General features: G+C 33.6%; 4 protein-coding genes across 6 annotated transcripts; 2 read left to right on the top strand and 2 right to left on the bottom strand.

Moving 5' to 3' along the window:
• Positions 1-2: 2 nt before the first annotated feature.
• Positions 3-3,423, bottom strand: LOC131927609 (retinol dehydrogenase 7). Of its 2 annotated transcripts, none has more exons than XM_059283321.1 (6): positions 3,345-3,423; positions 2,525-2,684; positions 1,869-2,044; positions 968-1,226; positions 622-782; positions 3-486 (listed from the first exon to the last, which is right to left on the bottom strand). In XM_059283321.1, exons 2-6 carry the CDS (start codon positions 2,671-2,673, stop codon positions 293-295), a joined length of 939 nt encoding a protein of 312 aa, XP_059139304.1. In that variant the 5' UTR covers positions 2,674-2,684; positions 3,345-3,423; the 3' UTR covers positions 3-292. The 2 variants fall into 2 exon arrangements, with proteins under 2 accessions (XP_059139304.1, XP_059139303.1); XM_059283320.1 differs by having other exon boundaries at positions 2,525-2,689; positions 3,345-3,392.
• A 3,995-nt stretch (positions 3,424-7,418) lies between these two features.
• On the bottom strand, positions 7,419-10,230 carry LOC131927610 (17-beta-hydroxysteroid dehydrogenase type 6). The gene is made up of 5 exons (XM_059283322.1): positions 9,893-10,230; positions 9,226-9,401; positions 8,480-8,738; positions 7,897-8,060; positions 7,419-7,713 (listed from the first exon to the last, which is right to left on the bottom strand). Exons 1-5 carry the CDS (start codon positions 10,039-10,041, stop codon positions 7,511-7,513), a joined length of 951 nt encoding a protein of 316 aa, XP_059139305.1. The 5' UTR covers positions 10,042-10,230; the 3' UTR covers positions 7,419-7,510.
• Positions 10,231-12,193: 1,963 nt separating this feature from the next.
• LOC131927611 (meiosis inhibitor protein 1) lies at positions 12,194-16,515 on the top strand. Its single transcript, XM_059283323.1, has 11 exons — positions 12,194-12,428; positions 12,655-12,696; positions 13,048-13,121; positions 13,458-13,563; positions 13,792-14,007; positions 14,299-14,520; positions 14,798-14,843; positions 15,138-15,208; positions 15,414-15,513; positions 16,014-16,145; positions 16,344-16,515. Exons 1-11 carry the CDS (start codon positions 12,194-12,196, stop codon positions 16,513-16,515), a joined length of 1,416 nt encoding a protein of 471 aa, XP_059139306.1.
• A 482-nt stretch (positions 16,516-16,997) lies between these two features.
• LOC131927616 (uncharacterized) lies at positions 16,998-23,508 on the top strand. Of its 2 annotated transcripts, none has more exons than XM_059283329.1 (18): positions 16,998-17,102; positions 17,398-17,558; positions 18,221-18,351; positions 18,582-18,687; positions 18,815-18,935; positions 19,143-19,185; positions 19,328-19,449; positions 19,695-19,826; positions 20,069-20,118; positions 20,457-20,491; positions 20,814-20,915; positions 21,175-21,282; positions 21,807-21,940; positions 22,029-22,253; positions 22,675-22,744; positions 22,938-23,044; positions 23,145-23,261; positions 23,370-23,508. In XM_059283329.1, exons 1-18 carry the CDS (start codon positions 17,049-17,051, stop codon positions 23,451-23,453), a joined length of 1,902 nt encoding a protein of 633 aa, XP_059139312.1. In that variant the 5' UTR covers positions 16,998-17,048; the 3' UTR covers positions 23,454-23,508. The 2 variants fall into 2 exon arrangements, with proteins under 2 accessions (XP_059139312.1, XP_059139310.1); XM_059283327.1 differs by having other exon boundaries at positions 20,053-20,118; positions 20,395-20,491.
• Positions 23,509-24,242: the final 734 nt, after the last annotated feature.

The following is a 24,242-nucleotide window of genomic DNA, read 5'->3' as shown; positions in this document are numbered from 1 at the left end:
GCTTTGGTTTTTTTTTTAAGAAATTGTGGATGAAATGGTTGAAAAATTAAGCTTTATCACTTGATAAGAGGTTTTCTTTAAACTATTAACACTAGTTAATTTTATTTTCCTTTAAAAGATGGCAGCTGCTATTGAATGGGTGATGATATAGTTAATAATACAGATATCTCTTCACTACACTTTAACATTTGTGTAGAGTACATTTTTTTTTTTTTAAAAACATACGTAATTTGTATGGTCTACATGTCAGCTTATGTGAATCATGCCTACATGTCAGAATGTAGATAAACACTTAGACATATTGCAGCAGCCAATCACTGATCCAAGTAGGCAGGTAGGACACAGGTATGTAGGTAAACATGGCATCCGAGCCAACGGTGTACCTGGTCCTGGGGAAGCTGGAGGTCAAGCTGTGCAGGTAGGCGTCGATCACTGGCCTGGTGTTGGCTGACCCACTCTTCATAATGGTCGCAACACCTGCTTCAACTAGCGAAGAGAGATAACTTTAATTGGAGTTAGACAAGGGAGATAACTGAATTATTATTTTTTCGTGTAAGGGAAAGAACTGTTACATAATTTCACAGAAAAGGGAGAGGACTTTTTCGTGGTAATAAAACCTACATTTGCCAATAATATCTCCGTATGTCATCTTGACCTCCTCGGTTGTCTTCTCGTAAGCCGCTTTGACCTGACCCAGAAGTCGTTTAGTGTTGAAGATGTTGGTGATGTACGCGCCAGGCTCTATCAGGATAACTCGTACACCTCTCCCGTAGAGTTCTCTCCTTTAAAAAAAAATTTAAAAATCAGCACCATACTTAGAAAACTACAAGATGGGATGATGGTCACGGAATGTTTGAAACAGGCGATTTTATTTGAATATTCTGTCTATATTCCTCTAAACGCAACTTGTCTGACATATGAAATATTCGTAAGCTTTCGTTCGGGTAGTGGATACAACGTCTCTTACCTCAAAATATCAGAATACGCCTCAACTCCGAACTTGGACACCGAATATGGAGGCATGCAGAAGGCGATTCTACCCGCGGCGCTGGCCATGTTGACCACTCGACCACCCGCCTTCCGGATCAATGGCAGAAACACGCGCGTCGTGTCGATGAGACCGACCAGGTTGACGGCCATCACCTTTAGGTACTCATCCTTGTCGCATAGTTCACTGGGCGCCATGTTGCCTGAGATACCGGCGTTGTTCACCAAGCCCCACAGACCTGGAGAGGTGTAGAATATTGCAGGGACAACACTGTTTTATAGCGTTGGTGCTAGGCTGTCATGATAGTAGATTGGCAACTAACACGTTACACGCCAAAAAGCTAACCCCGCCACCCAAAAACATATTTTTTAAAAGAGGATATAAAACTTGTACTTTTAGTTTTTAACACTAACCCAACCTTAAAACCGTAGCTTTAAAGACACACACAGGGGTCGGCGTGGTCGGTAAAGCTCATGGTTGCTAAACCGAAAAGTCTCGAGTTCGAACCCTGGGGACAGCCACTCCTCTCTAGGAGAGAAAACTTACTCCAAAATCAAACAACTGCTGCTTGCAGTTTGTTCTTGGTTGGACAAAGGCAATGTAAGCAAATCCAAAAAGAGAAGCAGGCTGAAATCGGAGTCAATGGCGTATAACCAGTTGACACGTATACTTAATTGTGTTGGAGGGGATGCCTTCCAGCATTAAAATTAAGCACGAAGAAGAAGAAGAAAAGACACAGAAAAAAAATGTGTTGCTGTCTCCTTGTCATGAACGAGAGTCAAAAAGTTCATTTCTGGTCTAGGTTGCACGGCTTTATCGTTTCGCGCACGTTCTTGAATAAGTGGCGGGGCTTATCCGGAAAAGATCCGAAACTACTTACCAGCGTCTGGTGGCAGATTCTCTTGTACTGTCTTCAGTGCCATCTGGCAACTCTCGGCATTACTGACGTCATGTAGGATAGCCAGAACCCGATTCGAACAATTCTTTGACAAATATTGTTTCCCTTCTTCGGTCAGGCAACCGGCAAACACATTAAACCCAAGACTGTCGAGACATCTGCAGAACAAAACAAAAACATGCACAGGAAAAAATAAATCAGCTCCGGGTCTCCACTGTTGTGTTAACGAGATTTGAGTTTTGAGTCAATATTTTAAATATATTTTTCAGGCCAGCGTATAAAGCCATTGGGACGGCGTGACTTAGAGCGCTAGACCTTTGACCTGAAAGTCTCGTTCGAATCCGAAAAAGTCAGTAGAACGTAACTGATACCAGCCATCTTTGCTTGGTACGTAACTCAAATTATGGGGAAGTAAAGGGAACTTATATATCCACATGTGGACCACTCAAGATGCTTGACTTGGGTCCAAAGACCCGGGTTCCAGGTTGGGTTCTGGCGAAGGACCCACCTTGGGGGTCGATTGAATGGGGACAGTGGGCGTCTCTCGCGCATTCTCTCCCCCCCCCCCCCCCCCCCCAGACATGTAGGTTTATAGTATACATGTCGCAAGTGTAAACACGTTTTTAAAAACAACTTACTGAACAAGTTCCTTGCCGAATCCGGAGTCGCACCCCGTGACGTAGACATATTTGGTGCTGTAGCCTTTGACCTTCTTAGATCGGATCAGCTGGTCCAGCAAGTAATAGGTGGCCAATGAGGTAACAAGGAATGGAAGAATCCAAAACATTTCTTCAGGTCCTGTCCTTTGAAAAATGTATAAAATGAAACCAGAGTTTCTTTCAAGCACTGCTCCAATCCCCGCAATATTTTTTCCCCAGAAATTATTCTCCGTGGGCGCGAGCACGTGAAATTTCGCGAGGGGGTTGACAAAAAAACCCGGATACGGGGCGGGGGGTGGACACCGGTGTATATATACATATTTTTATAAATTTTATTTCATTTTTAAATAGATGCCTAAATGACATACGCAGGGAATGTGAAAAGAGGTGAGAAGATGGAAGGTGATGCAGCGTATATTTTCTTCGTGGATTAGGGGTCATCCATAAATGACGGCACGCTTCCCCCCCCCCCTTCCCCTCCGTCACACATCGTCTCAATGGATCCGCTGTTTAATGGAAGGATTAAAAAAAAAAAAAAAAGACGAGTGTCGATTAAAAGAAGGGTGCAAAAAATCTACTTAAAAAGCGTGACTTAAATAATTAACAACTACACCAGTTTTCGCTTCTCTTACCCAGAATTTCTTCCAGGCATATCTTCTACCGAACCCCGAATGAAATGGAATTTATATAGAAAACATATACTTTTACCAGTATCCACCCCCCCCCCTCCCCGGAAATTGTTGTCCGCCCCCCCCCCCCCCCCCCCAAAAAAAAAGTCTGGAAGAAACACTGGTCTTACCTTGTCCCAAAGAATATTTTTCCTTTTCCCTACAAATAATATTGTCAAGAAAAATCCACCACTAATCCTTTGGTTTGTGATACGTCCGTAAGATTTAAATCTTTACCCCAACACTGGCCAGAATTCAAGTCAAAACTCTCCTCTCCGCTAACTGGGGCAACCTTTAAATTATTCAACTCAAACTTTTTGTACCGGTGCAGATGTGGACCGAATTCCGCATTAAAGTGCACCCGTGTAGCATGTAACAGCTGCCGGTAACTGAACCTCACGTAATAGCAGCTTCTAAAATTGAAACCTTTTCAAATGTGTTTTTATCTTTTCCCCCAATAGAAGCGCTTGAATGAAAATAAACGTCTCCTCTACGAAGCTTCAGTGCAGGGGTTTTTTGTTTGTAAAGAAAATGTTTCGGGGGGGGGGGGGGGGGGGGTTAAGGTGTATACATATTATATATTTTTTTCTATTTCTCCGGGGTGGAGGGAGGGAAGAATTCATCCCCCCCCCCCACACACACCAAGAGATGGCTGAAAGAAATGCATGTGCAAGTAGTTTAAACTGCTTATTTAGACGTAAATAATAGATCTATGTTATTTAAAAATTATAGAAATCGAGGGTATCCCTGAGTCCAACCAGCCCAGTTTGGTACCTGACGCAGGGAAAGTGAAAGCAGCTGAGCATGGTGACCACACCATCCCTTCCTATGCTGAACACAGAAACAGATAATTCACTAGTTTTGAAAGGGTAACTCTACACATTAAGTGTAACTTATGTATAAATAGTAGGCCTATAATATTGGGTATATTAGTTGTATCAGATGTACATCAGGTAAGTTTAGTTGTATCAGATGTACACCAGTTAAGATTAGTTGTATCAGATGTACACCAGGTAAGATAAGTTGTATCAGATGTACACCAGGTAAGATTTGTTGTATCAGATGTACACCAGGTAAGATTTGTTGTATTGGATGTACACCAGATAAGATTAGTTGTATTGGATTTACACCAGGTAAGATTAGTTGTATCAGATGTACACCAGGTAAGATTAGTTGTATCTGATGTACACCAGGTAAGATTAGTTGTATCAGATGTACACCAGGTAAGATTAGTTGTATCAGATGTACATCAGATAAGATTAGTTGTATCAGATGTACACCAGGTAAGATTAGTTGTATCAGATGTACATCAGGTAAGATAAGTTGTATCAGATGTACACCAGGTAAGATAAGTTGTATCAGATATACACCAGGTAAGATTAATTGTATCAGATGTACACCAGGTAAGATAAGTTGTATCAGATGTACACCAGGTAAGATTAGTTGTATCAGATATACACCAGGTAAGATTAGTTGTATCAAATGTACACCAGGTAAGATTAGTTGTATCAGATGTACACCAGGTAAGATTAGTTGTATCAGATGTACACCAGGTAAGATAAGTTGCATCAGATGTACACTAGGTAAGATGATTTGTAATCTATATACACCAGGTAAGATTAGTTGTATCAGATATACATCAGGTAAGATAAGTTGTATCAGATGTACACCAGGTAAGATTAGTTGTATTGGATGTACACCAGGTAAGATTAGTTGTATCACATGTACACCAGGTAAGATTAGTTGTATCAGATGTATACCAGGTAAGATAAGTTGTATCAGATGTACATCAGGTAAGATTTGTTGTATTGGATGTACACCAGGTAAGATTAGTTGTATCAGATGTACACCAGGTAAGATTAGTTGTATCGGATGTACACCAGGTAAGATTAGTTGTATCAGATGTACACCAGGTAAGATTTGTTGTATCAGATGTACACCAGGTAAGATGAGTTGTATCAGATGTACACCGGGTAAGATTTGTTGTATCAGATGTACACCAGGTAAGATTAGTTGTATCAGATGTACACAGGTAAGATTAGTTGTATCAGATGTACACCAGGTAAGATTAGTTGTATCAGATGTACACCTGGTAAGATTAGTTGTATCAGATGTACACCTGGTAAGATTAGTTGTATCAGATGTACACCAGGTAAGATCAGTTGTATCAGATGTACACCAGGTAAGATTAGTTGTATTGGATGTACACCAGGTAAGATTAGTTGTATCAGATGTACACAGGTAAGATTAGTTGTATTGGATGTACACCCGGTAAGATTAGTTGTATCAGATGTACACCAGGTAAGATCAGTTGTATCAGATGTACACCAGGTAAGATTAGTTGTATTGGATGTACATCAGGTAAGATTAGTTGTATCAGATGTACACAGGTAAGATTAGTTGTATCAGATGTACACCGGGTAAGATTTGTTGTATCAGATGTACACCAGGTAAGATTAGTTGCATCAGATGTACACCAGGTAAGATGAGTTGTAATGGATATACACCAGGTAAGATTAGTTGTATCAGATATACATCAGGTAAGATTAGTTGTATCAGATGTACACCAGGTAAGATTAGTTGTATCAGATGTACACCTGGTAAGATTAGTTGTATCAGATGTACACCTGGTAAGATTAGTTGTATCAGATGTACACCAGGTAAGATCAGTTGTATCAGATGTACACCAGGTAAGATTAGTTGTATTGGATGTACACCAGGTAAGATTAGTTGTATCAGATGTACACAGGTAAGATTAGTTGTTTGGATGTACACCTGGTAAGATTAGTTGTATCAGATGTACACCAGGTAAGATCAGTTGTATCAGATGTACACCAGGTAAGATTAGTTGTATTGGATGTACACCAGGTAAGATTAGTTGTATCAGATGTACACAGGTAAGATTAGTTGTATCAGATGTACACCAGGTAAGATTAGTTGTATTGGATGTACACCAGGTAAGATTAGTTGCATCAGATGTACACCAGGTAAGATGAGTTGTATCAGATGTACACTGGGTAAGATTTGTTGTATCAGATGTACACCAGGTACGATTAGTTTTATCAGATGTACATCAGATAAGATTAGTTGTATTGGATGTACACCAGGTAAGATTAGTTGCATCAGATGTACACCGGGTAAGATTAGTTGTATCAGATGTACACCGGGTAAGATTTGTTGTATCAGATGTACACCAGGTAAGATTAGTTGCATCAGATGTACACCAGGTAAGATGAGTTGTAATGGATATACACCAGGTAAGATTCGTTGTATCAGATATACATCAGGTAAGATTAGTTGTATCAGATGTACACCAGGTAAGATTAGTTGTATCAGATGTACACCAGGTAAGATTAGTTGTATCAGATGTACACCAGGTAAGATTAGTTGTATCAGATGTACAACAGGTAAGATTAGTTGTATCATATGTACACCAGGAATGAAAAGTGTACACAGAATATTTTGTTCCTACAGCTGTGGGTACAAAGACAGACTTTTTCACATCAATTAAGTTCTGATCTATGATCAATTAAGACCTTGTCACCTAATACATCCTGATGTCAGACCATGTCCCTGAATACATCCTGATGTCAGACCATGTCACTGAATACATCCTGATGTCAGACCATGTCACTGAATACATCCTGATGTCAGACCATGTCACCTAATACATCCTGATGTCAGACCATGTCACTGAATACATCCTGATGTCAGACCATGTCACTGAATACATCCCGATGTCAGACCATGTCCCTGAATACATCCTGATGTCAGACCATGTCACTGAATACATCCTGATGTCAGACCATGTCACTGAATACATCCTGATGTCAGACCATGTCACTGAATACATCCTGATGTCAGACCATGTCACTGAATACATCCTGATGTCAGACCATGTCACCTAATACATCCTGATGTCAGACCATGTCACTGAATACATCCTGATGTCAGACCATGTCACTGAATACATCCTGATGTCAGACCATGTCACTGAATACATCCTGATGTCAGACCATGTCCCTGAACACCTATAAATATAGGTTGGGTATTTACTGGCACGTATTAAAATGGTGCATACAATATTTGGACCTGATTAATTAATGTGGTGTCTCTCTTTCATTTTCACAACTGCTGGAATTCTCTAAATTATTTTTACAAAAATGTTATAAAAATAATACAACAGAAAGTAAATGTCAAGGTTGTTTGGCACAATTTTATTTTGACAAGAAAATTTCAGACTAGATATATAGCCATTGTTAATCTTCAACAAGAAAGAGTGCAGATAAATCTGCTGTTACTCCATATCAGTTGCTTTTACAACCCAGTCAGACAACCAGTCTGGCAGATAGGATAATGGAATATAGAAATACTTGGCAAAGTTTCCAACAACGTATCTGGTCCTGGGGAATCTGGCAGTGAGGGCATGGGTCATGGCATCCACAACAGGCTGAAGGTCAGGGTTACATTCCTTTGACATGTTTGACAACACTTCTTTCTCTGCAAGTAAAAAAAAAAATGTTTTACAACTCAATTTAAATTCTACAACCTGTTTTCAAAGAATTTTTTTTTTAAATTGATGGCAATTTTTAAAAATGTGCAACAATAAATTACTGTTCAAATTTTAATAACTCTTTCCTAAGATGAATAAATCAACAAAATAAAGCCCACGTAATAACTCACTTTTGGCAATAAAATCTTCCCCATAATGGCTTTGTACATCAGGGCTAGCTCTCTCAAAACACTTTCTAGTTGCTTCAATCATGACATCAACATCAGCGAGACCAGTTCTAAATCCACCTGGCTCTATGATTGATACCTTGATATTTTGATTGTAAACTTCTCGCCTGTTTTCATAATTCACTAAAATTTTTATTCTTTTACATGCAAAAATCATAAAGATTGCACAACATTACTTTCATTTTTCTACTAAAGCAAAACCAGCCCAAAAGTTCTATAGGTTATAAAATAGAGGAAAGATATTTTAATTTGAAAACAAATTATAATATGCACAATTACTTTATTATTTCGATGTACAGTTAAATATATGAAGTATCAAATATCTTGAGCATGAAATATAACTCTTATTTAAAAAAAGACAGATAACTCTGTAAAAAATAGTAATACGTTCTTTGGTAGTACCTATATGCCTATATAATGTTAGTTGTATATATTTTTGTCTAGAAGTACTTTTTAAAAACTTTACTCTAATATTCCATAAAATCAGATGTTTTAAAAATGAGCAGACAAGGAAAGAAAATTTCACCTCAATATATCAGAAAATGCTTCCACTCCAAACTTGGAGCAGCTGTAAGGTGTGACTCCAGTGGGGAACCTCCCACACATGCTGGAAACGTTAACGATCCTTCCCTGAGATTTTCTGATCAACGGAAGAAAATTTCTAACCATTTCAACTGGACCAAGCAAGTTGACATTGATGACTTGCTTGTAGTCTTGAGCAGAGTACAATTCTATCGCTCCTAATGTTCCCACAACCCCTGCGTTGTTGACCAAGCCCCATAGTCCTGTAGTAAAAATATTGTCATTAAGAATGATACTTGATTGTAAAATTTAACAGAATTGTTTAATCTTACAATACAATCTGTAACACAAATTGCTCCAAAAATAAATATTAAACAGAATTATAAAAAAAAAATTAAAGTATTAACACACCAGTATAATATTTAATTGTACAGTTAAATTGTTTGGTGGAGATTGCAACAACAAAAATAACAGCAACATGTAACGGAGCTATCAAAAGGTAGAGGAGTCACTTGTAAGTCTTAAAATAGGTTCCTGGCTTTTAGTTTTATAGGGTGTTCCTACACCCAAATAGGGCTTGGCATAATCTTAACCACATATCACCCATAATCCCTTCATACACTTAGCTTTACTTGTATATTTTATAAATCATATAAAATAAAGGGTACTTTAATCAAATTTTCTAAGGTAAAAAAAAATGGGTTTTGTTCATTCTGGTTTTTTTCTGTTGTAAAAAACCCCATTTTTAACCTTTTTCTTGAGGCAACCGAAGCTTCACAAAATGTAGAGCATGTTGAATACTTTCAGCATCAGTAACATCAAGCAGAAAGGTTGCCACGTTGGATGAACATTTCTCTGATAAAAATTTGGCCCCATTTTCAGTCAAACAGCCAGCAAATACATGGAAGCCCACTGAGTCCAAGTGTCTGAAGGGGGAAAAAATGTTACAGATTTATACATTCTATTATTAAATGTGAGTAGACTAAAGTTGTTTTTAGTTTCTTAAAGTCAGAAAACATAGTACTTCTTATTGAGGCTATTTAAGGACTCCATTGTATTAGTAAGTTAGGCCTTGACATCTATATTACAAAACCTACATAGACATGTCTTATACTAATAATAATAATAATAATAATAAGTAATTTATGAATAGACTTAAACCTTTTAATAAAAGTTAGTAGTAGTAGTAGTAATAGGCATATTTAATATTTTTATATGTAATATTAATATTAAAATATACCTATAGGCCTGTGCATTTATATCTTTAAAATTTGGCAATAGATTTTAGATCTAGATCAAATTTTAATGGGCTATTAGGCTATTAGTATTAATCAGAGAAAGGGCATTAGCCTGCATACAACTAATCACTATTGGGTCTGTTATAACGTTCATCATATAAAAAACGTAATTAACTCGCATTGCAAGAGCCCGTCCAAATCCGCTGTCGCATCCAGTTATGAGAATATATTTCTCATTGGCCTTGCCAATTCTCATTGATCGTATAATCCAATCCAAAATGTAATAAGAAATTATAATAATAAGCAAGGCCAGTAAACTCCAAAACATTTCTAGACTTATTTTATATCAGGACAAATTTTTTATATTATAACTAAGTAAATAAAATGGTACGGAATAACTAAAACATGCTTTAAATATTATAAATATTAGATATAGGCCTATAATCTAGATCAATTCTATACTAAAAATTTTCATGCAATTAGAGCAATTACGCCGATTAGCACTCGCCCAAAGCTCAATGGGTTGATTAAACCCTGATAAAAATATCGAAAAACAGCCAAAATGCTAAATGGCAGTTTAAAAAAAATTAATTCTCAGAAATTTAAAATAAAAAAGTATTTTCAAGATTTAAAATTTAAGGCCAATAAGAAATTGTAGCAGAACACTAGTCCAGTAAAAAAGTTAAAACGAACACATGATAAGTTTATGGTACTAAATTTATACTTGCTCTCATCGTCCCTCAAATTATTATTAAGAGACTGAACTTTTTAAAGTTAAAAACGATAATACACACACTAGCATCTAGACTCTAGATTCTATATTCTAGGCGTACTTAAATAAATGTAGCAACTTTAGATCTTAAATTTTAGGATTTAAAAAATAATAATTTTGCTTTGGTTTAGGCTCAGTGATTTGACGTTTTTAAAATAAAAGTTGAGTCCTTGAAGTGTCAATCTTTAAAAGTAAAAGTGTAAAGTATATAATCTAAGAGTTTTAAGCGAGAGATCTTTTACAAGTATGTCTTTTCAAACATTTAAGTATTATTTAAAGGCATTACAACAAAAAACTTAATGAACATTTTTAAGATTAACTTATTTTAGGCTTGGCAATTAATAGAATTCTGATCTGGCATTAGATCAAAGTAAAAGTCTAGCAGAAGTTAAACCCGCTGACTTTATACGAAAATCATAGTTCACCTAGATTATAGATCAAGATCTAGAATCTAGATATAAATCTAGATCTAATCTAATTTCAAATCATTTCAAGTGAATACATTCCCATAATATTAATAATAATATCGTATAGATCTATATACTCATATAGAGTTATATATAGAAATATACTTAATATTACGAGCCGACCCGCGGCATATCCGATATCGATCTCATACGTCGCTATTTATCTAGATCTAGATCTCTAGTTGTTTTTTTTTCTACTTTTCAGTAATTCATAATTTGTGAATTCGACAGTACCAATGCTGCCACTGAAAATATTTGCTTTAAAAGTTTTAAAACACTATCAATAGGTCGTTAAGAACGATACTACCCCCACCCTGCTTTCTCCCTACCCTACCCCCCCCCCCCCCCCCGTGAAAGCAGCCTCCTCTTAGTTACCTCCCCTAAGTTTAAAATCGTTTCAAACTAAATTATCTGCCCCTAATAGCCGTCACTAAACCCGGCTTTACAATTGTAAATATTTAGCATGAACCACAGCTCACCAGACCATGTAGGGGTGGGGTGGTAGGAACGCACTTACAGCTTGTTTTCTAGCGTCTCCAAGAAGAGAATTATATATATATATATATATATATAGATACACTGCTGTAACTGTCTGTACACAGTCAGATATCTAGATTAAGATTTATCTATCCGAGGTGTGTGGATCACAGACATCGTACAGACTTGTACCTTGAGTCCGGTATAATCCAAACTTGAGACTTTAGGATTAGCAGTCCTGAGCTCTACCATCTGACTATGTAATCTAGTTTCCTAAATCGACACATTGGTGTACAATGTACATAAATTCTAGATCTAGTACTTAAACCAAACATTTTTAGCAACTACTGGCACCACACACAAATGAAACTTAATTTCAAACTGCATACTCCTAACAATGGCTAACATATTATAAAAAATATTAATATAGATCTATGTCTTCATGCTTTCTGTATTTAATAAAGACTCTTTATAGGCCAAAAGATCCAATGGCGAAATACTTTAACCTTTACAATTTGAGCCTGGTTTACAAATTATTGTTATGTAGGTTATTGAAGTATCATTATCAGAAGAACTTTATTAGTTGTTTTGATAAAAGACACATACCCTCCAATATTAAGAAATTAATAAACTATTGCAAAGTAGCTCTAGTGATTGTTTATTACTTTATGTTGTGATTATTTTTTTTGTTAATAATTCAACCTATTATAACTGTATCTTCTTTAGTGTTCATCGAAGGGAGAACACATTATCTTTAGAAGAAAATGTTCACATCTGCCGGTCATTTAACGCATCGTGAATCACTGTTGATCAGACATGGTCAGAACCAAGAATGCTTCACATGCCTTATTGAAATTCTTGAAGATGCAAATATTTCAATGGTTCAAAGAGAGATGTGTCTTTCATTTCTCAAGTCAGTTGTTGATGAAAATGAAACATTTCTGCAGGTACTTCCATCATACCGATTGGAGTGTTGCAACATCATTTGTGTTTTAACCGGTAAGCTTACTTGTGTTTTATTTACCTAAATTGACCTGTGCAAATTATTTTATGAACTTTTACATAATTTATCGACTTAGAACTATAATTTGTAATAAATTGTGATGGTGTTGTTTTAGTAGATTGTAGTTTTAAGTAGACTATCAAAACTTGAACCTATGTGTAATTGTGAAAATAAATGCACAATGACTAAGTTCTTCATGTAATTGCATTAAAATATTTTCAGATATGTACACAGAGGATCCACACAAGCTGACAGCAGCTTTGTGTAAGTTTGTTACTGAACTGTTTTGAAAAAAGAAAAAATACTGGACATCATTATTTGACATGGAATTTTAGTTCTTCCTGCAAGAAAGCTTGTACTGATATAGCTAAATACCTTGTAGTGTTCATTAAACTGATACGTTGGACTGACTTTTAACATAGTAGGCCTATTCCACATAGAGATCATTTCTGTACCAATTTTTATTTTCCTGGCCTGCATTGTACTATAACACAGATACATATTGAGTATTTTCAGACAGAGAATAAAGTGTATTAATTATTTTAATTAAATGATGATTACAGGACCATAAACAGTGCATTGGTCTGTAAATAATTTAAAAAAAATTTCTTGCAGTATGTGCCAGTATGATTGATAAATTACAAGATGAACATCTCTATGAAATATTTATGGACAAATTTCAAGATGTTGTAAGTAGCATTAAAACTTTAAAACAAAATAATGAAGGGAAAATGTGACATGAAGATTGGTTTTAAAATGACTATAAAATTATTATTTATTTTGTTGCCCGTAATGAAATCAGTTAACAACGAATTAAAAGTATGTAATTTTAAAAAGTCTTTAAAAAAGCAGGTGCTGAAATGGAGGAATGAAAAGCAAAAGATTGAGATAATGATATCCTGTACATAAATAGAACAGAATGGCTGTTGCAATAAAATGTGGTTCTGTATAAAGACCTTCCATTAAAAAAAATGTATAACTATATGATCAATTGACTAATTTATTTTAACAATTTTTCTCTATAGGTCCTTTCAAGACTAGTGGAAAAACATAGCCAATTTTACTTCATTGTGTTGAGTAAGCTGTGTGAGTTTTCAAAAACATATTCCCAAATGATTGTTTCTTTTCATGGTAACTATTTTTTTTTTTAAAAAAAGCGTATAGACAAATGAATGTATATGATTTAACATTTTTGTAAGAAATTTACTCGTTAAAAATGGTAGATCTTGGTCATTTATTTTTGTTGTTTTTAAAATCTATCTGTTGTAATGAACAAGTATTTACAGTGCTCAGATAGAAACAAAACATCAGATTCCTTACAAACAGTGGCAACTATTTTGAATGACATTGACGTTTCAGGGAACATTATACTCACTGTATTGGAAGCTCATCACTGCTTTGATGAGGACACCCTCAGCTGGTTGGTCAGTCTTCTGAAATTATTGATACCAATACTTTGTTCTAACTGTGGGCTTTTGAAAGAAGGAAGTGATTTGTTTCTATGGAAAATTCTAGAAGTTCTTGTTGTGTGGATGAATACAGTACACAGCTCTGAGTTACAAGTCAACATATTATGTAGGTAACAAATTCCATTTATTTTATATTTTCAACATAGGTTGCAGAAGTAGTGTTTATTTTATAGTTTTTAATCCACTTACAGAGTTAATGTTAAATTTATAATTTTAATCTAGGTTAAATAAAATGTTTGAATTATAATTTTTATACAGTTAACATAAGTAGCTCTTCTTATATAAGTTTGTTGATCATAACATTTGATTAATCAACAGTAAAACAAATTTCATTTGTTTCTCATACACTTAGTCTTAAAGATCTATTACAATGATGCATATGATCAATATTTAACAGTTTTGTTGAGGGAATGTTTGCAGTCAGAGGAAATGATATCAGGACTACTTTTGATTGGCAGTGAAGGATCAGTTGATTGTTCATTGTTGATGGGCTTAAAACGTATTCTGGCAAGCAAGAACAGTATGATCATTGTCCCAGGTACCCAGTGTTTGACTCTGCTGATGGAAAAACTGACAGAACCAGCTCTAGTGAAAGAGGTCTTAGATACAGATCTAGCAGGTTTATGTTCTTGTTTTTTTATCTGATGGTTATAATTTTTTTTAAAATGAATACCACATTTGTGTTTGATACTAACATGCAAAAATCAACCAATAAAATTTTTTTAAACTATTATTTGGTATGATAAACTATAATAAATATATGTTCTCAAACATTTGTGATCAGTGAATAGTAGTTTTTATTTTAACTCATAGATTGACTACATTTTAATAATACATAATTGGATTGCTGTTAATTCTAGAAAATAATGTTGATTAATTTTTACATTTTTTCACAGAAATAGTTTTTGAGTTCCTTCACTCAACTATTCCTTCTCAACTTGAGTAAATAATTTTATTTTAAATTTAATTTCTCAAATAGTTACTTCTGCATAATTAATTACTAGTTTTCATGGAGGGCTCATTCATTCTTAACACATGCAAGTACCCTACTGAATAAAAAATCTAAAATGTCCATTTTAATCTTGACGTTAAATGTTACTTTTTTTATTAAAATGTACAGTGGTATCAATGCCAAATATCTTATAAGCATGGTATTAATTAGCTTTCAGCAATTTTATTGTTATACATTTTGAACCCCTCCCTTCTTTACAATTGGTAAAAGATTTTTTATTTCAGGTCTACATTTCAGTGCCTACAAGCAATGGTTCAACATCAATATTTCTTTGAAAAGTGCCATGCAGTTTATGGTTTGTGAGATAATATTTGTTTAAATTCTAGGCATAACATCAAAATTATACTATGAAGAGTTTATAAACAAACACACATTTCTCTTATATGTCTGTCATATTTTGTTGATGTTTAGTAAATTTTGTTATCTTTGTAGGATGAATGGAGCATAGATGATGAAAAAAAATGTTACTTTCAACTCATTGAAAGACAATTTAATTTCAGGACTTGATTCAATACTCAAGTCAATAAAAGATGCACTGGACACTGGAAAAACTATCATTCTTATAAAAGGTCTTGAGCTTCTAACATCTTTATTAGTAAGGTATTTATATATGAGCCAAAGTATTAGATTTTGTTGGATTTTATTTGCAAGTTTCATTCATTCTTCATAAAAATATAACAGAAAAAGATATATTTAAAATTTTTGATTTTTCAATGTGTTCAAGCTATGTAATTTGCAAATTGTTATTATTGTTATCACATAGTTCATGTCATTTTAAATCCAGTTAGCAGAAAACTTAATTAAAATCGTATTGGACATGATTTTATAAAAAAAGAACCCTTCATTTTTATGAAAATTTAAAATTGTATCTTTGTTGATCAATACTGAGCATGCTTTCTCATTCCATTCATGACAACTTTCAAAACTTACTAATGAAACACAAATTATATGAAGAAGAGCAATATGCAACTTACAGGTTTAGATATTTAAATTTGTTAAAAGTTTAAAATTGTGTATCATGAAGCTGGTGAGATAAAAATGAGCTATAGTTGCCTGTTAAGACTTTTATTTTTTCCACCTTGAAACCCTGCAAACCTCAGACAGCCAGAGAGTATGCCCCTGTTTATGAACCAGTCTTGGAACTTCTGCATCACTTTGTTACATACTGCCGTACAGTATGAAACACCTGCAGTCTTTGTTAAGGCATTAAAAGCTGTTGAACAGTTTATGAGGTGAAAATATTCTTGCTATTTATTACTCAATTCTTAATACATCCCATTTTGATACCTAATCTTTTGCCTGTCTAACTTGATTTTTTTCTAACTTTTTAATCTTTGGATTTTGGTTAAATAATATAGTGATCATTTATTTTAACATATGTATGTTTTTGCTATTTCATCCATAAAGAAATTTTGAAATATCATTATTAGGCCTCAGCACCAACAAACCCCTTTGGCAGTAAGATCCATCACATCATTGTTAAGCACTGTGTATTACTATTATGAGCATCACTTGAAGTCACTCACCCAGAGTGGGCAAGGGCAACAGGCTTATCACATGACTAGCAGCATTATAAACATTGTTGTAAGCACATACAGGTAATTTATCATGTTTTCACTTATTTATGTGATTGCCTATGGTTTACACATTCATTTTAACACACAGCACCATTATGCTAATTTGTGAGAAAAAAATAAACAACATTGATTTTTCTCTGGTAATGTTTTTAAAAAGTTATGTTAATGCATCCTGTATTATTTAGTTTACAAAATTTTTTTTTTATGTAAACATTAATTTTGACACTCCATTCTCTCCCTATTTGTATTATACATAAATAGGCTGTATTTTAAAAAAATAATCTCAATAATATTTTAGTAATGAAACATTTTTAAATATATTAAAAAAGAGCTGGAAGTTAGAAAATGTATAGCTGACAGGGCAAAGCAAATATTGTTTGTTTTAATTTAATTCAATTTTTTTAAAAGACAGATGACAAAATATTTTTTTCATATAAGATTTAGAAAACGCTTTAAAAAATTGAATTGAAAATACTTTGGTTATTGTATGCAAATAATTTTAGGCTTTCTCAAGCTGATACATCTTTAGTCGGCAATGAAACCGAGTGGCTCAAAGAAATGGAGAATTCTACAAAAGTTGTTTCTAAAAGGCTAACAATCATCCTGACCACTGTAAGTAAACCTTTGATTTTATTCATTTCTTATAACATTTAGCTGATATTGTACTATATTTATGTTACACCTGCAGAGCAAATTCAAATAAAGCTATGTTTTTTTCCTGAGATGCCAGTGCTACAGCTGAAGTCTTTAGCCCATTATTTTATCTTGAAAGTTTCAAACTTTTCTAACTCACAGAAACATTAATTAAACCTAACAAAAAAACCTAACAAATACCTCCATTTCATATGCTCAAAGCAATGATGATACACAGTGTATGTGATTGATTTATTCTTGTTTCTATCTGCAGAACCTATGTGAGTACTTACATGATGAGTCAAGATTTAGAGAGTTTTTGTTTTGTCTAGACATCCTAGTTTCTGGTGACAGTGATAGTTCTATATCAAATTCAGCTCAGCTTATGGCCTCTGGGATTCCACTTCATTTGCTTGGATATTTGCCTCAATCAAAGTAAGCTTATCCAAGTTTGTTCATTCATTTTATGTTATAATTATAACCAAGAAGTCTTTGTTTTGTGTGCAAAAGTTTAGAAATGAATATGACTGTGTTATATCTAGGCCTACATCCCTAGGTGTGACTTAGACAACAACAGAAAAATGAAATTCTGATCTTTATTTAATTGACAAAAAAAACCTGACTAATTAGTCATTGTGTTCTTGCTTTTTAACATTTACTTACAAGATTTAGAAAGGGGTAGGCTGCTCTGTCCACACAAGCACATTATTTGTTTTTGTCTCAGATAGACTCTACTTCATCTGGCTCTAAGGTTATCTTTAACAGAATTGATATCTGTGTTCAAAGCACATCTTCATTATTAGGCATGGGCTAATCTAGCCTTTTTGTCAGGGGTTGTAGGTGAGCACACCATCTGAGATCCCCCAACCCATAACTATACAAATATATATGTTAAGCAACATCTGGGATTAAACATTTTGTTATTTTTGATAGGCCTGCATTGGTTGGTTCCTCAACAACCTCCACAGCAATGTTGATCAACGTATATTTTTTTTGTGTATATTGTGTGTTGTTCTAGCCTGTCGATTGAAAGAAAATGGTGCAGCATCATGTCATTTCCACTTTTATTGTACTACTGTATGCTCATATTTTAAAAGCCTGAGTGTGGAGATGCAAGACCTGCTGGGCAACATTATCTCTTCCATGTGTCTACACCTTGCCAAAATGATCCTACCAAGTTTACAGATCAATAAAAGAATGTTGACTCTAGGGATGTCAAAGATATCATGTAAGTCTTATGTAGTTAATTTAAATTTTACTTTTTAAGTGTAACTTCTCTAATAACTTAGAATATTTTAATTTCAGAAATATTAATCATGTAATATTATTTTTGCCTTGTTTTTTTTTTTTTAAATTCTTAGTCAAATTTTGTTATTATTGTTGTTGAAGATTAATTAGTCTTAATTAGTTTCTCAGATAGTTTAACTATTTATTTTCATTGAATGACCTTGGCTTCAGGTGTAAAGCTCACCTCACTTCAGCCAGTTCTTGACAGACTCTCCAGTAGAGAAGAGATAACAGCTGTGCTTACTCTACTCTATTTCTCTTATCTTCATCAATACAGGTGAAGATTGAATATTTTTAATAACATTGTAGTTCAAACAAAAACTGTAAAATGAAGTTGTAATAGTTTGCCTGCACGGTAATACTTTGGCTGCAAAAAAAAAACTGAATACTTGAAACTTTTTCAGATATTGGGATAATGCTCAGCTTCTTAACTTCCTAACACAAATTTTGAGAAGACACCCAGACATATTTTCTTATGAAAGTGTTGTGATAAGAGCTTTGGTTTACTTGTTGTCCAGTTGTCAGGTACGGTTGCTCATTGACAGAATACTTCCCAATAAACACAACCTTCATCTTAATGTTAAACATTTATCTGCAATTAATTACATTTTCAACTGAAGGTACTAATTGATAAGATTTTTTGGTACTTCATTTTTTAAAAACATTTATTAAGCTTTAAATAAGTTTTATTTTGCTACTTTTTGTATCTTATTTGTCCATTTTATATTTCAGTTAAGCGTTCCACTTGTCACTGATTGCTACAGTGGAGATATTGGTTTGTACTCATTTGCTTCACCTTCATAATAACTACAAACACAAGACATTTTCAAGCAAAATGGTCATGTAAAAGACTGATATGTGTTGCCAGATTTCTGCATCAAATAATAATAATTCATTGATGTTCTCTTTTGTTCCAGAAAAATTTGTATTGTTACAGTTAGAGAAAACACCAATAGATGTTTGGTTCACTGACTGTCTCATTGTGTACAAGTGGTGTCTACTGACACAAGAAAGAACAGCAACTCTAGGAACAAAATTAGTAAAAACCATTTGTTTTAAAGAATTTTATTTAGTCTAACAGTTAAAAATCTTGACTAGTCCTAGCTAAAAAAAACAAAGAAGCCTTGATTTTTAGTTGGGACTTTAGTTGTTGGCTAATCAAAAGCCCTCACACCCGACCCTGCCATCCCCATAGTATTGATAATATTGTTTCACATTCTCGTTTTTTAGAGAATATTTTATTTGTAAGGTATGTTCACCAATTTTCTTCTTATTTAAACATAGGTGGAGTATTGGCTGACACAGATAGACATTACTCACTGCTCTGACAGTCACATGCTGGACAGTCTAAGTGAGAATAACAAAATGCTTCTTGATGACATGAAGTTTCATTTTCAATTTCTTATGAGTTTATTGGTGAGTTATAGAGTGCATTTTGTATAATTAACTATACAATATCAAATTGAATTTTTAAAAACAATTTTTCAAATCTGTGTCATTTTTAAAAGTATTTTTTTTTATCAAGGTTAAATGAAAATAGTTGATAATAGGGTAAAAATATATAATGTATGTTTATTTTTCTATTCATTTTTTTAAAAACCTTGGTATTTTTACAGTCTACTTGTATCTTAAACTCTTTTAGAACCACTTATCCTCAGAAAGTATATCATCCAAGGCAAGAAATGTCTTTGTTTATTGTATTTCCAAAGTGAGTTGATTGTTCAAAATTATACAGAATTTTCATAAACTAGAATAACATTGTCAAAGTTGACATTTTATTTTGGCTTTATACACTTATTTCCAAAAGCCAAAAGTTAATTTGTACTTTTAAAATTATTACTTAACTCTGAAAACCAGAGTTAAGCTTGAAAAGTTTTTTGTCTGTATAAATAAGTTTCTACTGTTGTGAACAATACAGCTTCTTAAAAAGTTTAATTAATTAATTAGCATTTTTAGTTTTCAAAATGTAAATTTTTTTAAACAGCTCACTCGTGATGATATGTCACTTGTGAATGCAGTACATAAGTTGTTCATTTATGCTACCAGAAGCTTTGAGACATCATATCTCCAGAACACAACTGGTAAGTTATTGTTTGCATTCTTTGCCACAACTGTAACCATTGTGAGAAGACAGCAAACTTACTAAACAGACTTTGCTTTAATTCCTCCATATATTTATTTAAAAATAAGAAATGTGGTTACTTTTAAGGTAATCATGTTGCTCTTAACTGGGTTAGCTTTTTTTTGTGTGAATGGATTTGACTAAGCTACAATTTGATTACAACCTATACCTTTTTTTTCCAGCAAGCAATTTGTCTTGAATTTAGTAATATTTTTCTGGTAAATCAAAACACATTTTCATTTGCTTCTTGTAACACTTTTACCTACTGTGCACTGTGCTAGCTAATGTTGCTGAAAACTTTCTCTGTGTTATGAATGTCCTGCTAAATTGTCAGCTGAGCTCAACCATTGACAGGATAATTTGTGTCAAGTCTGTGTACCTAGGTAACATTTATGCTGGATTTATTTATTTCTGTTTTGTTGACTTGTAGCTGTTATTGACTTTATCAAGTTAATGTTTTGTTATGGCTTTTTATTGTGGTCTTCATACATCAATTTTGAAACCAAAAAATACTCTACAAAATAACTTGATCTGATTCAAAAGAATTTTTTTTTTTCATTTCATTAATTTTAGATCTCTATATTAAAAAAAAGTCAATAGCTGTTTGATATTTAAATAAATTGTTAGACACCTCTTTCACAGTCCTGAAGTTAATAACAAAAGATGGCCAAACATTGTCCACTGTGACAAATGGGTTACAGTTTTTGTCTTCAGTCACTCAAGGGTTAACTTTTCAAGACAGCAAGACAGGTATGGTTTTGCTTATAGATGCTCATTATAAAGGTACTCTAATGTAAGAGAAGGGGACAGAGTGGTCTACGGTAGAGCAGCTGGACTGCTAGCCTGTAAGTCTCGAGTTCAAATCTGGGTTCAAATCAGCAGACCATTCCTGAGTCCACCCAACTCTGATGGGTACCTAACTCATGTTAGAGAAAGTAAAGGCGGCTGTGCATAGCGCTGACTACACTATCTCTTCATATGCCAAAGTCACAGAAACCTATGAACTCTACTTCACTTGCCCTATAGACCGTCAGGTTTGAAAGGGAACTTTACTTTTTTTTAATGTAAGAGAACTTTCAACTGTGTATAGTTTTTAGTCATGGCTATAAAATATGTTTACATTCTTTTTCCTTTTAATGCTATAAAAATAACACTGCTTAAATAACATGGAACATTCCCTAGTTCCAGTTTTGAATGTCTCTTTTATTTGATGCTTTTTTTTTTTTGTGACTGAGATGTTTACCATCAATTTTACTCTGTATATTTTTTTACAGTAATTCCACCTATCCTACAGAATGAAAGATTTTTGACTATCCTTGAGAAGTGTGTTACACAGCAAGATGCCACCATATCACAACCTTCTCTTGTTTTAGTTTCATGGTTAGCTTTTCATGATGATGGAATACAGGTAAACATTCTTTATTCCTTTATAACAGACTAAAACGTAAGTTTTAAAAATTACTGCCCTTTTTATAACTAATTAATTTGCACTATAGATCCAAAGATCAGTGAGAATATCATCAGATTATCTCTTGCGAGGTTTAGCCATGTGTAAGGCAGATCTCTGTGTTCCACTGATAAAGTTGATTGATGTGGCACTCTCCAAGAAGCAGGGAGCAATGACATTTTATAAATGTCAACCCAATTACAAGTCTACACAGATTTTTTCCTTTAGAGAACTGAAACAAATATACTTGTATTTGCAACAGTTTATACTTCAGGTAGTAAAAAATCATTTTACTTTTCATATACAACTGCGAATTTTTTTGTGCGCATACAACTCACAGTTTGTGATTTATTTTTTCTAATATTGATTATGCAATGGTAATTTGTATGCTATACAAAATAATCATTATACAGTAACAAAAGTTTTATTTCCGTTCTTTATCTGAGTACCTCCTCTTGCAAATTGTCTAATCTTGAATTATTATTTGATATAAATTCTTATTATGTTTGAATGACAATATTGATATGTATTAAAGTACAGAATGCTGATTATATACAAATGGGGCTTCATAAATTATTGCCAAACTGCCTAGGAATACCTTGAGTAACAGCTGGTTTTTTAGTCTGAGAATGCTGAAAATAACTTTGTGCTATTTAGAAAAAAATAATTTTGAAAGCTAATAAATATTTTTTAAGGAAAACCTGGATGTTAGGTGTTCTGTAGTGAACTGTATTGAGAAACTACTAGCAGCAGGACCAGAGATCAGTAAGTATTTCATTCAGGTTTGTTTTTAAACTTCAGTTTTTATTAATTGTGAAACTTTTTTCCTGTTGTGATCGACCGATAGTATCTCAACTAACCATTACTGCGCATTATAAATTTTACAAAGGTTAGATTATTGATTGTAGTTTAGATGCATTTTTGCACTTGCCAAAACTGTTATTCTTTTCTGCTACAGATGAGTATATATTATACCAAGCTTGGAACATTCAGATGCTAGAATCTGTTTTAGCATCAAGAAAGCTGCTTGGTCTTACAGAGGCTGAGCTCACTTTGTGCTGTCTGGTATGTATTACTGAGGGTTAATTTTTGAGTCAATTTATTCATAAAAAGATAGTCAATTGTTGGACTAAATATACAAAACTTTTCATTTTGAAATTCACAGTTCTCATCAAAAGTTAACATTTGGAGTAGCATAGCATTGGACAGTTTTTTAATGGCCCTAATTAACACAGACCTTTTGCAAGATCATGGGCACAAAGCTGTTATGTTTATGCAAAAAGTGAGTGGACCTATAATAGCCTATATTTATATTTCCTCATAATTTTTTTTTTCAAAATATGTGTGGTACTGGACTGGTCTTATTAAGTTTTTAAAAATGTTCTTTCAGATTAAAAAAAGCATAAACTTTGACAAGGAGCTGTTACAATTAGCTGAATTACATCTTAATGAAGTAACTATTCAGAATAGATGAGCTTGTACTTGTACCAAGAATATTTAAATTAAATTATCAAGATGTTAGAATGGATTGTCATTTTCTAATTAAAGTATCATGTTGATAAAGAAATGTTCTTCATTCTTTTGTTGTCCTTTTTGTTTTAAAAAAAAGATATAGCTAAGAACAGTGACAATTTAAAAAAATAATTTAACAGCAAGCCAAAGCAGTTACTAATATTTACATTTATTTTTCCACAACATTCATTTGTCATCAAAGTCAAATAAGTACGGGTGGATTCTGAATGAAACAAGAAAATGTGCACACATGGATGAATGGGAGAGGGGGTTTACATTGCTTGCCTGAATATTGTGGTCTCACTGATGACCAAGAGCTACAGCTTTCTGGAACTGCCCTTGTCCTGGACCTTTGTTTCCTCAGTTATGTCTATTGCATATGAGTTTTTACTGACTACTGGGAAAAAACAGGTGGATTGTTAGTGCTGTGGAAGACTTCAAAACAAAATGAAAGCAATAAGTTTACAATGGTCCTCAACAAAAGGGAAGCTTTGAAATAATTTGCAATGAAAAAAATGAGACAGAAAAAAAAAACTACAATAACTAAACTTTAAAAACAAGAAACTGTATAATAAATACTGTAAGCATTTGAAATCCACCTTAAAGCAATCTCATATTCACTTTTTAATGTACTACAACAAATACTGATGTAAAAATAGTTTTGTTTTAAAGAAATAAATTGGTCCTATAAATAACTGAAGCAGAGGAAAATCAACACAGGTGCTGGAATTTTTTTTTCACCAGCTCAAAT

The sequence above is a fragment of the Physella acuta genome, unplaced genomic scaffold (assembly GCF_028476545.2).
Source record: "Physella acuta isolate Inbredline_101_S28 unplaced genomic scaffold, ASM2847654v3 ptg001424l, whole genome shotgun sequence".
Lineage (NCBI taxonomy): Eukaryota > Metazoa > Mollusca > Gastropoda > Physidae > Physella > Physella acuta.
This window is presented reverse-complemented; position numbering and strand designations above follow the sequence as displayed.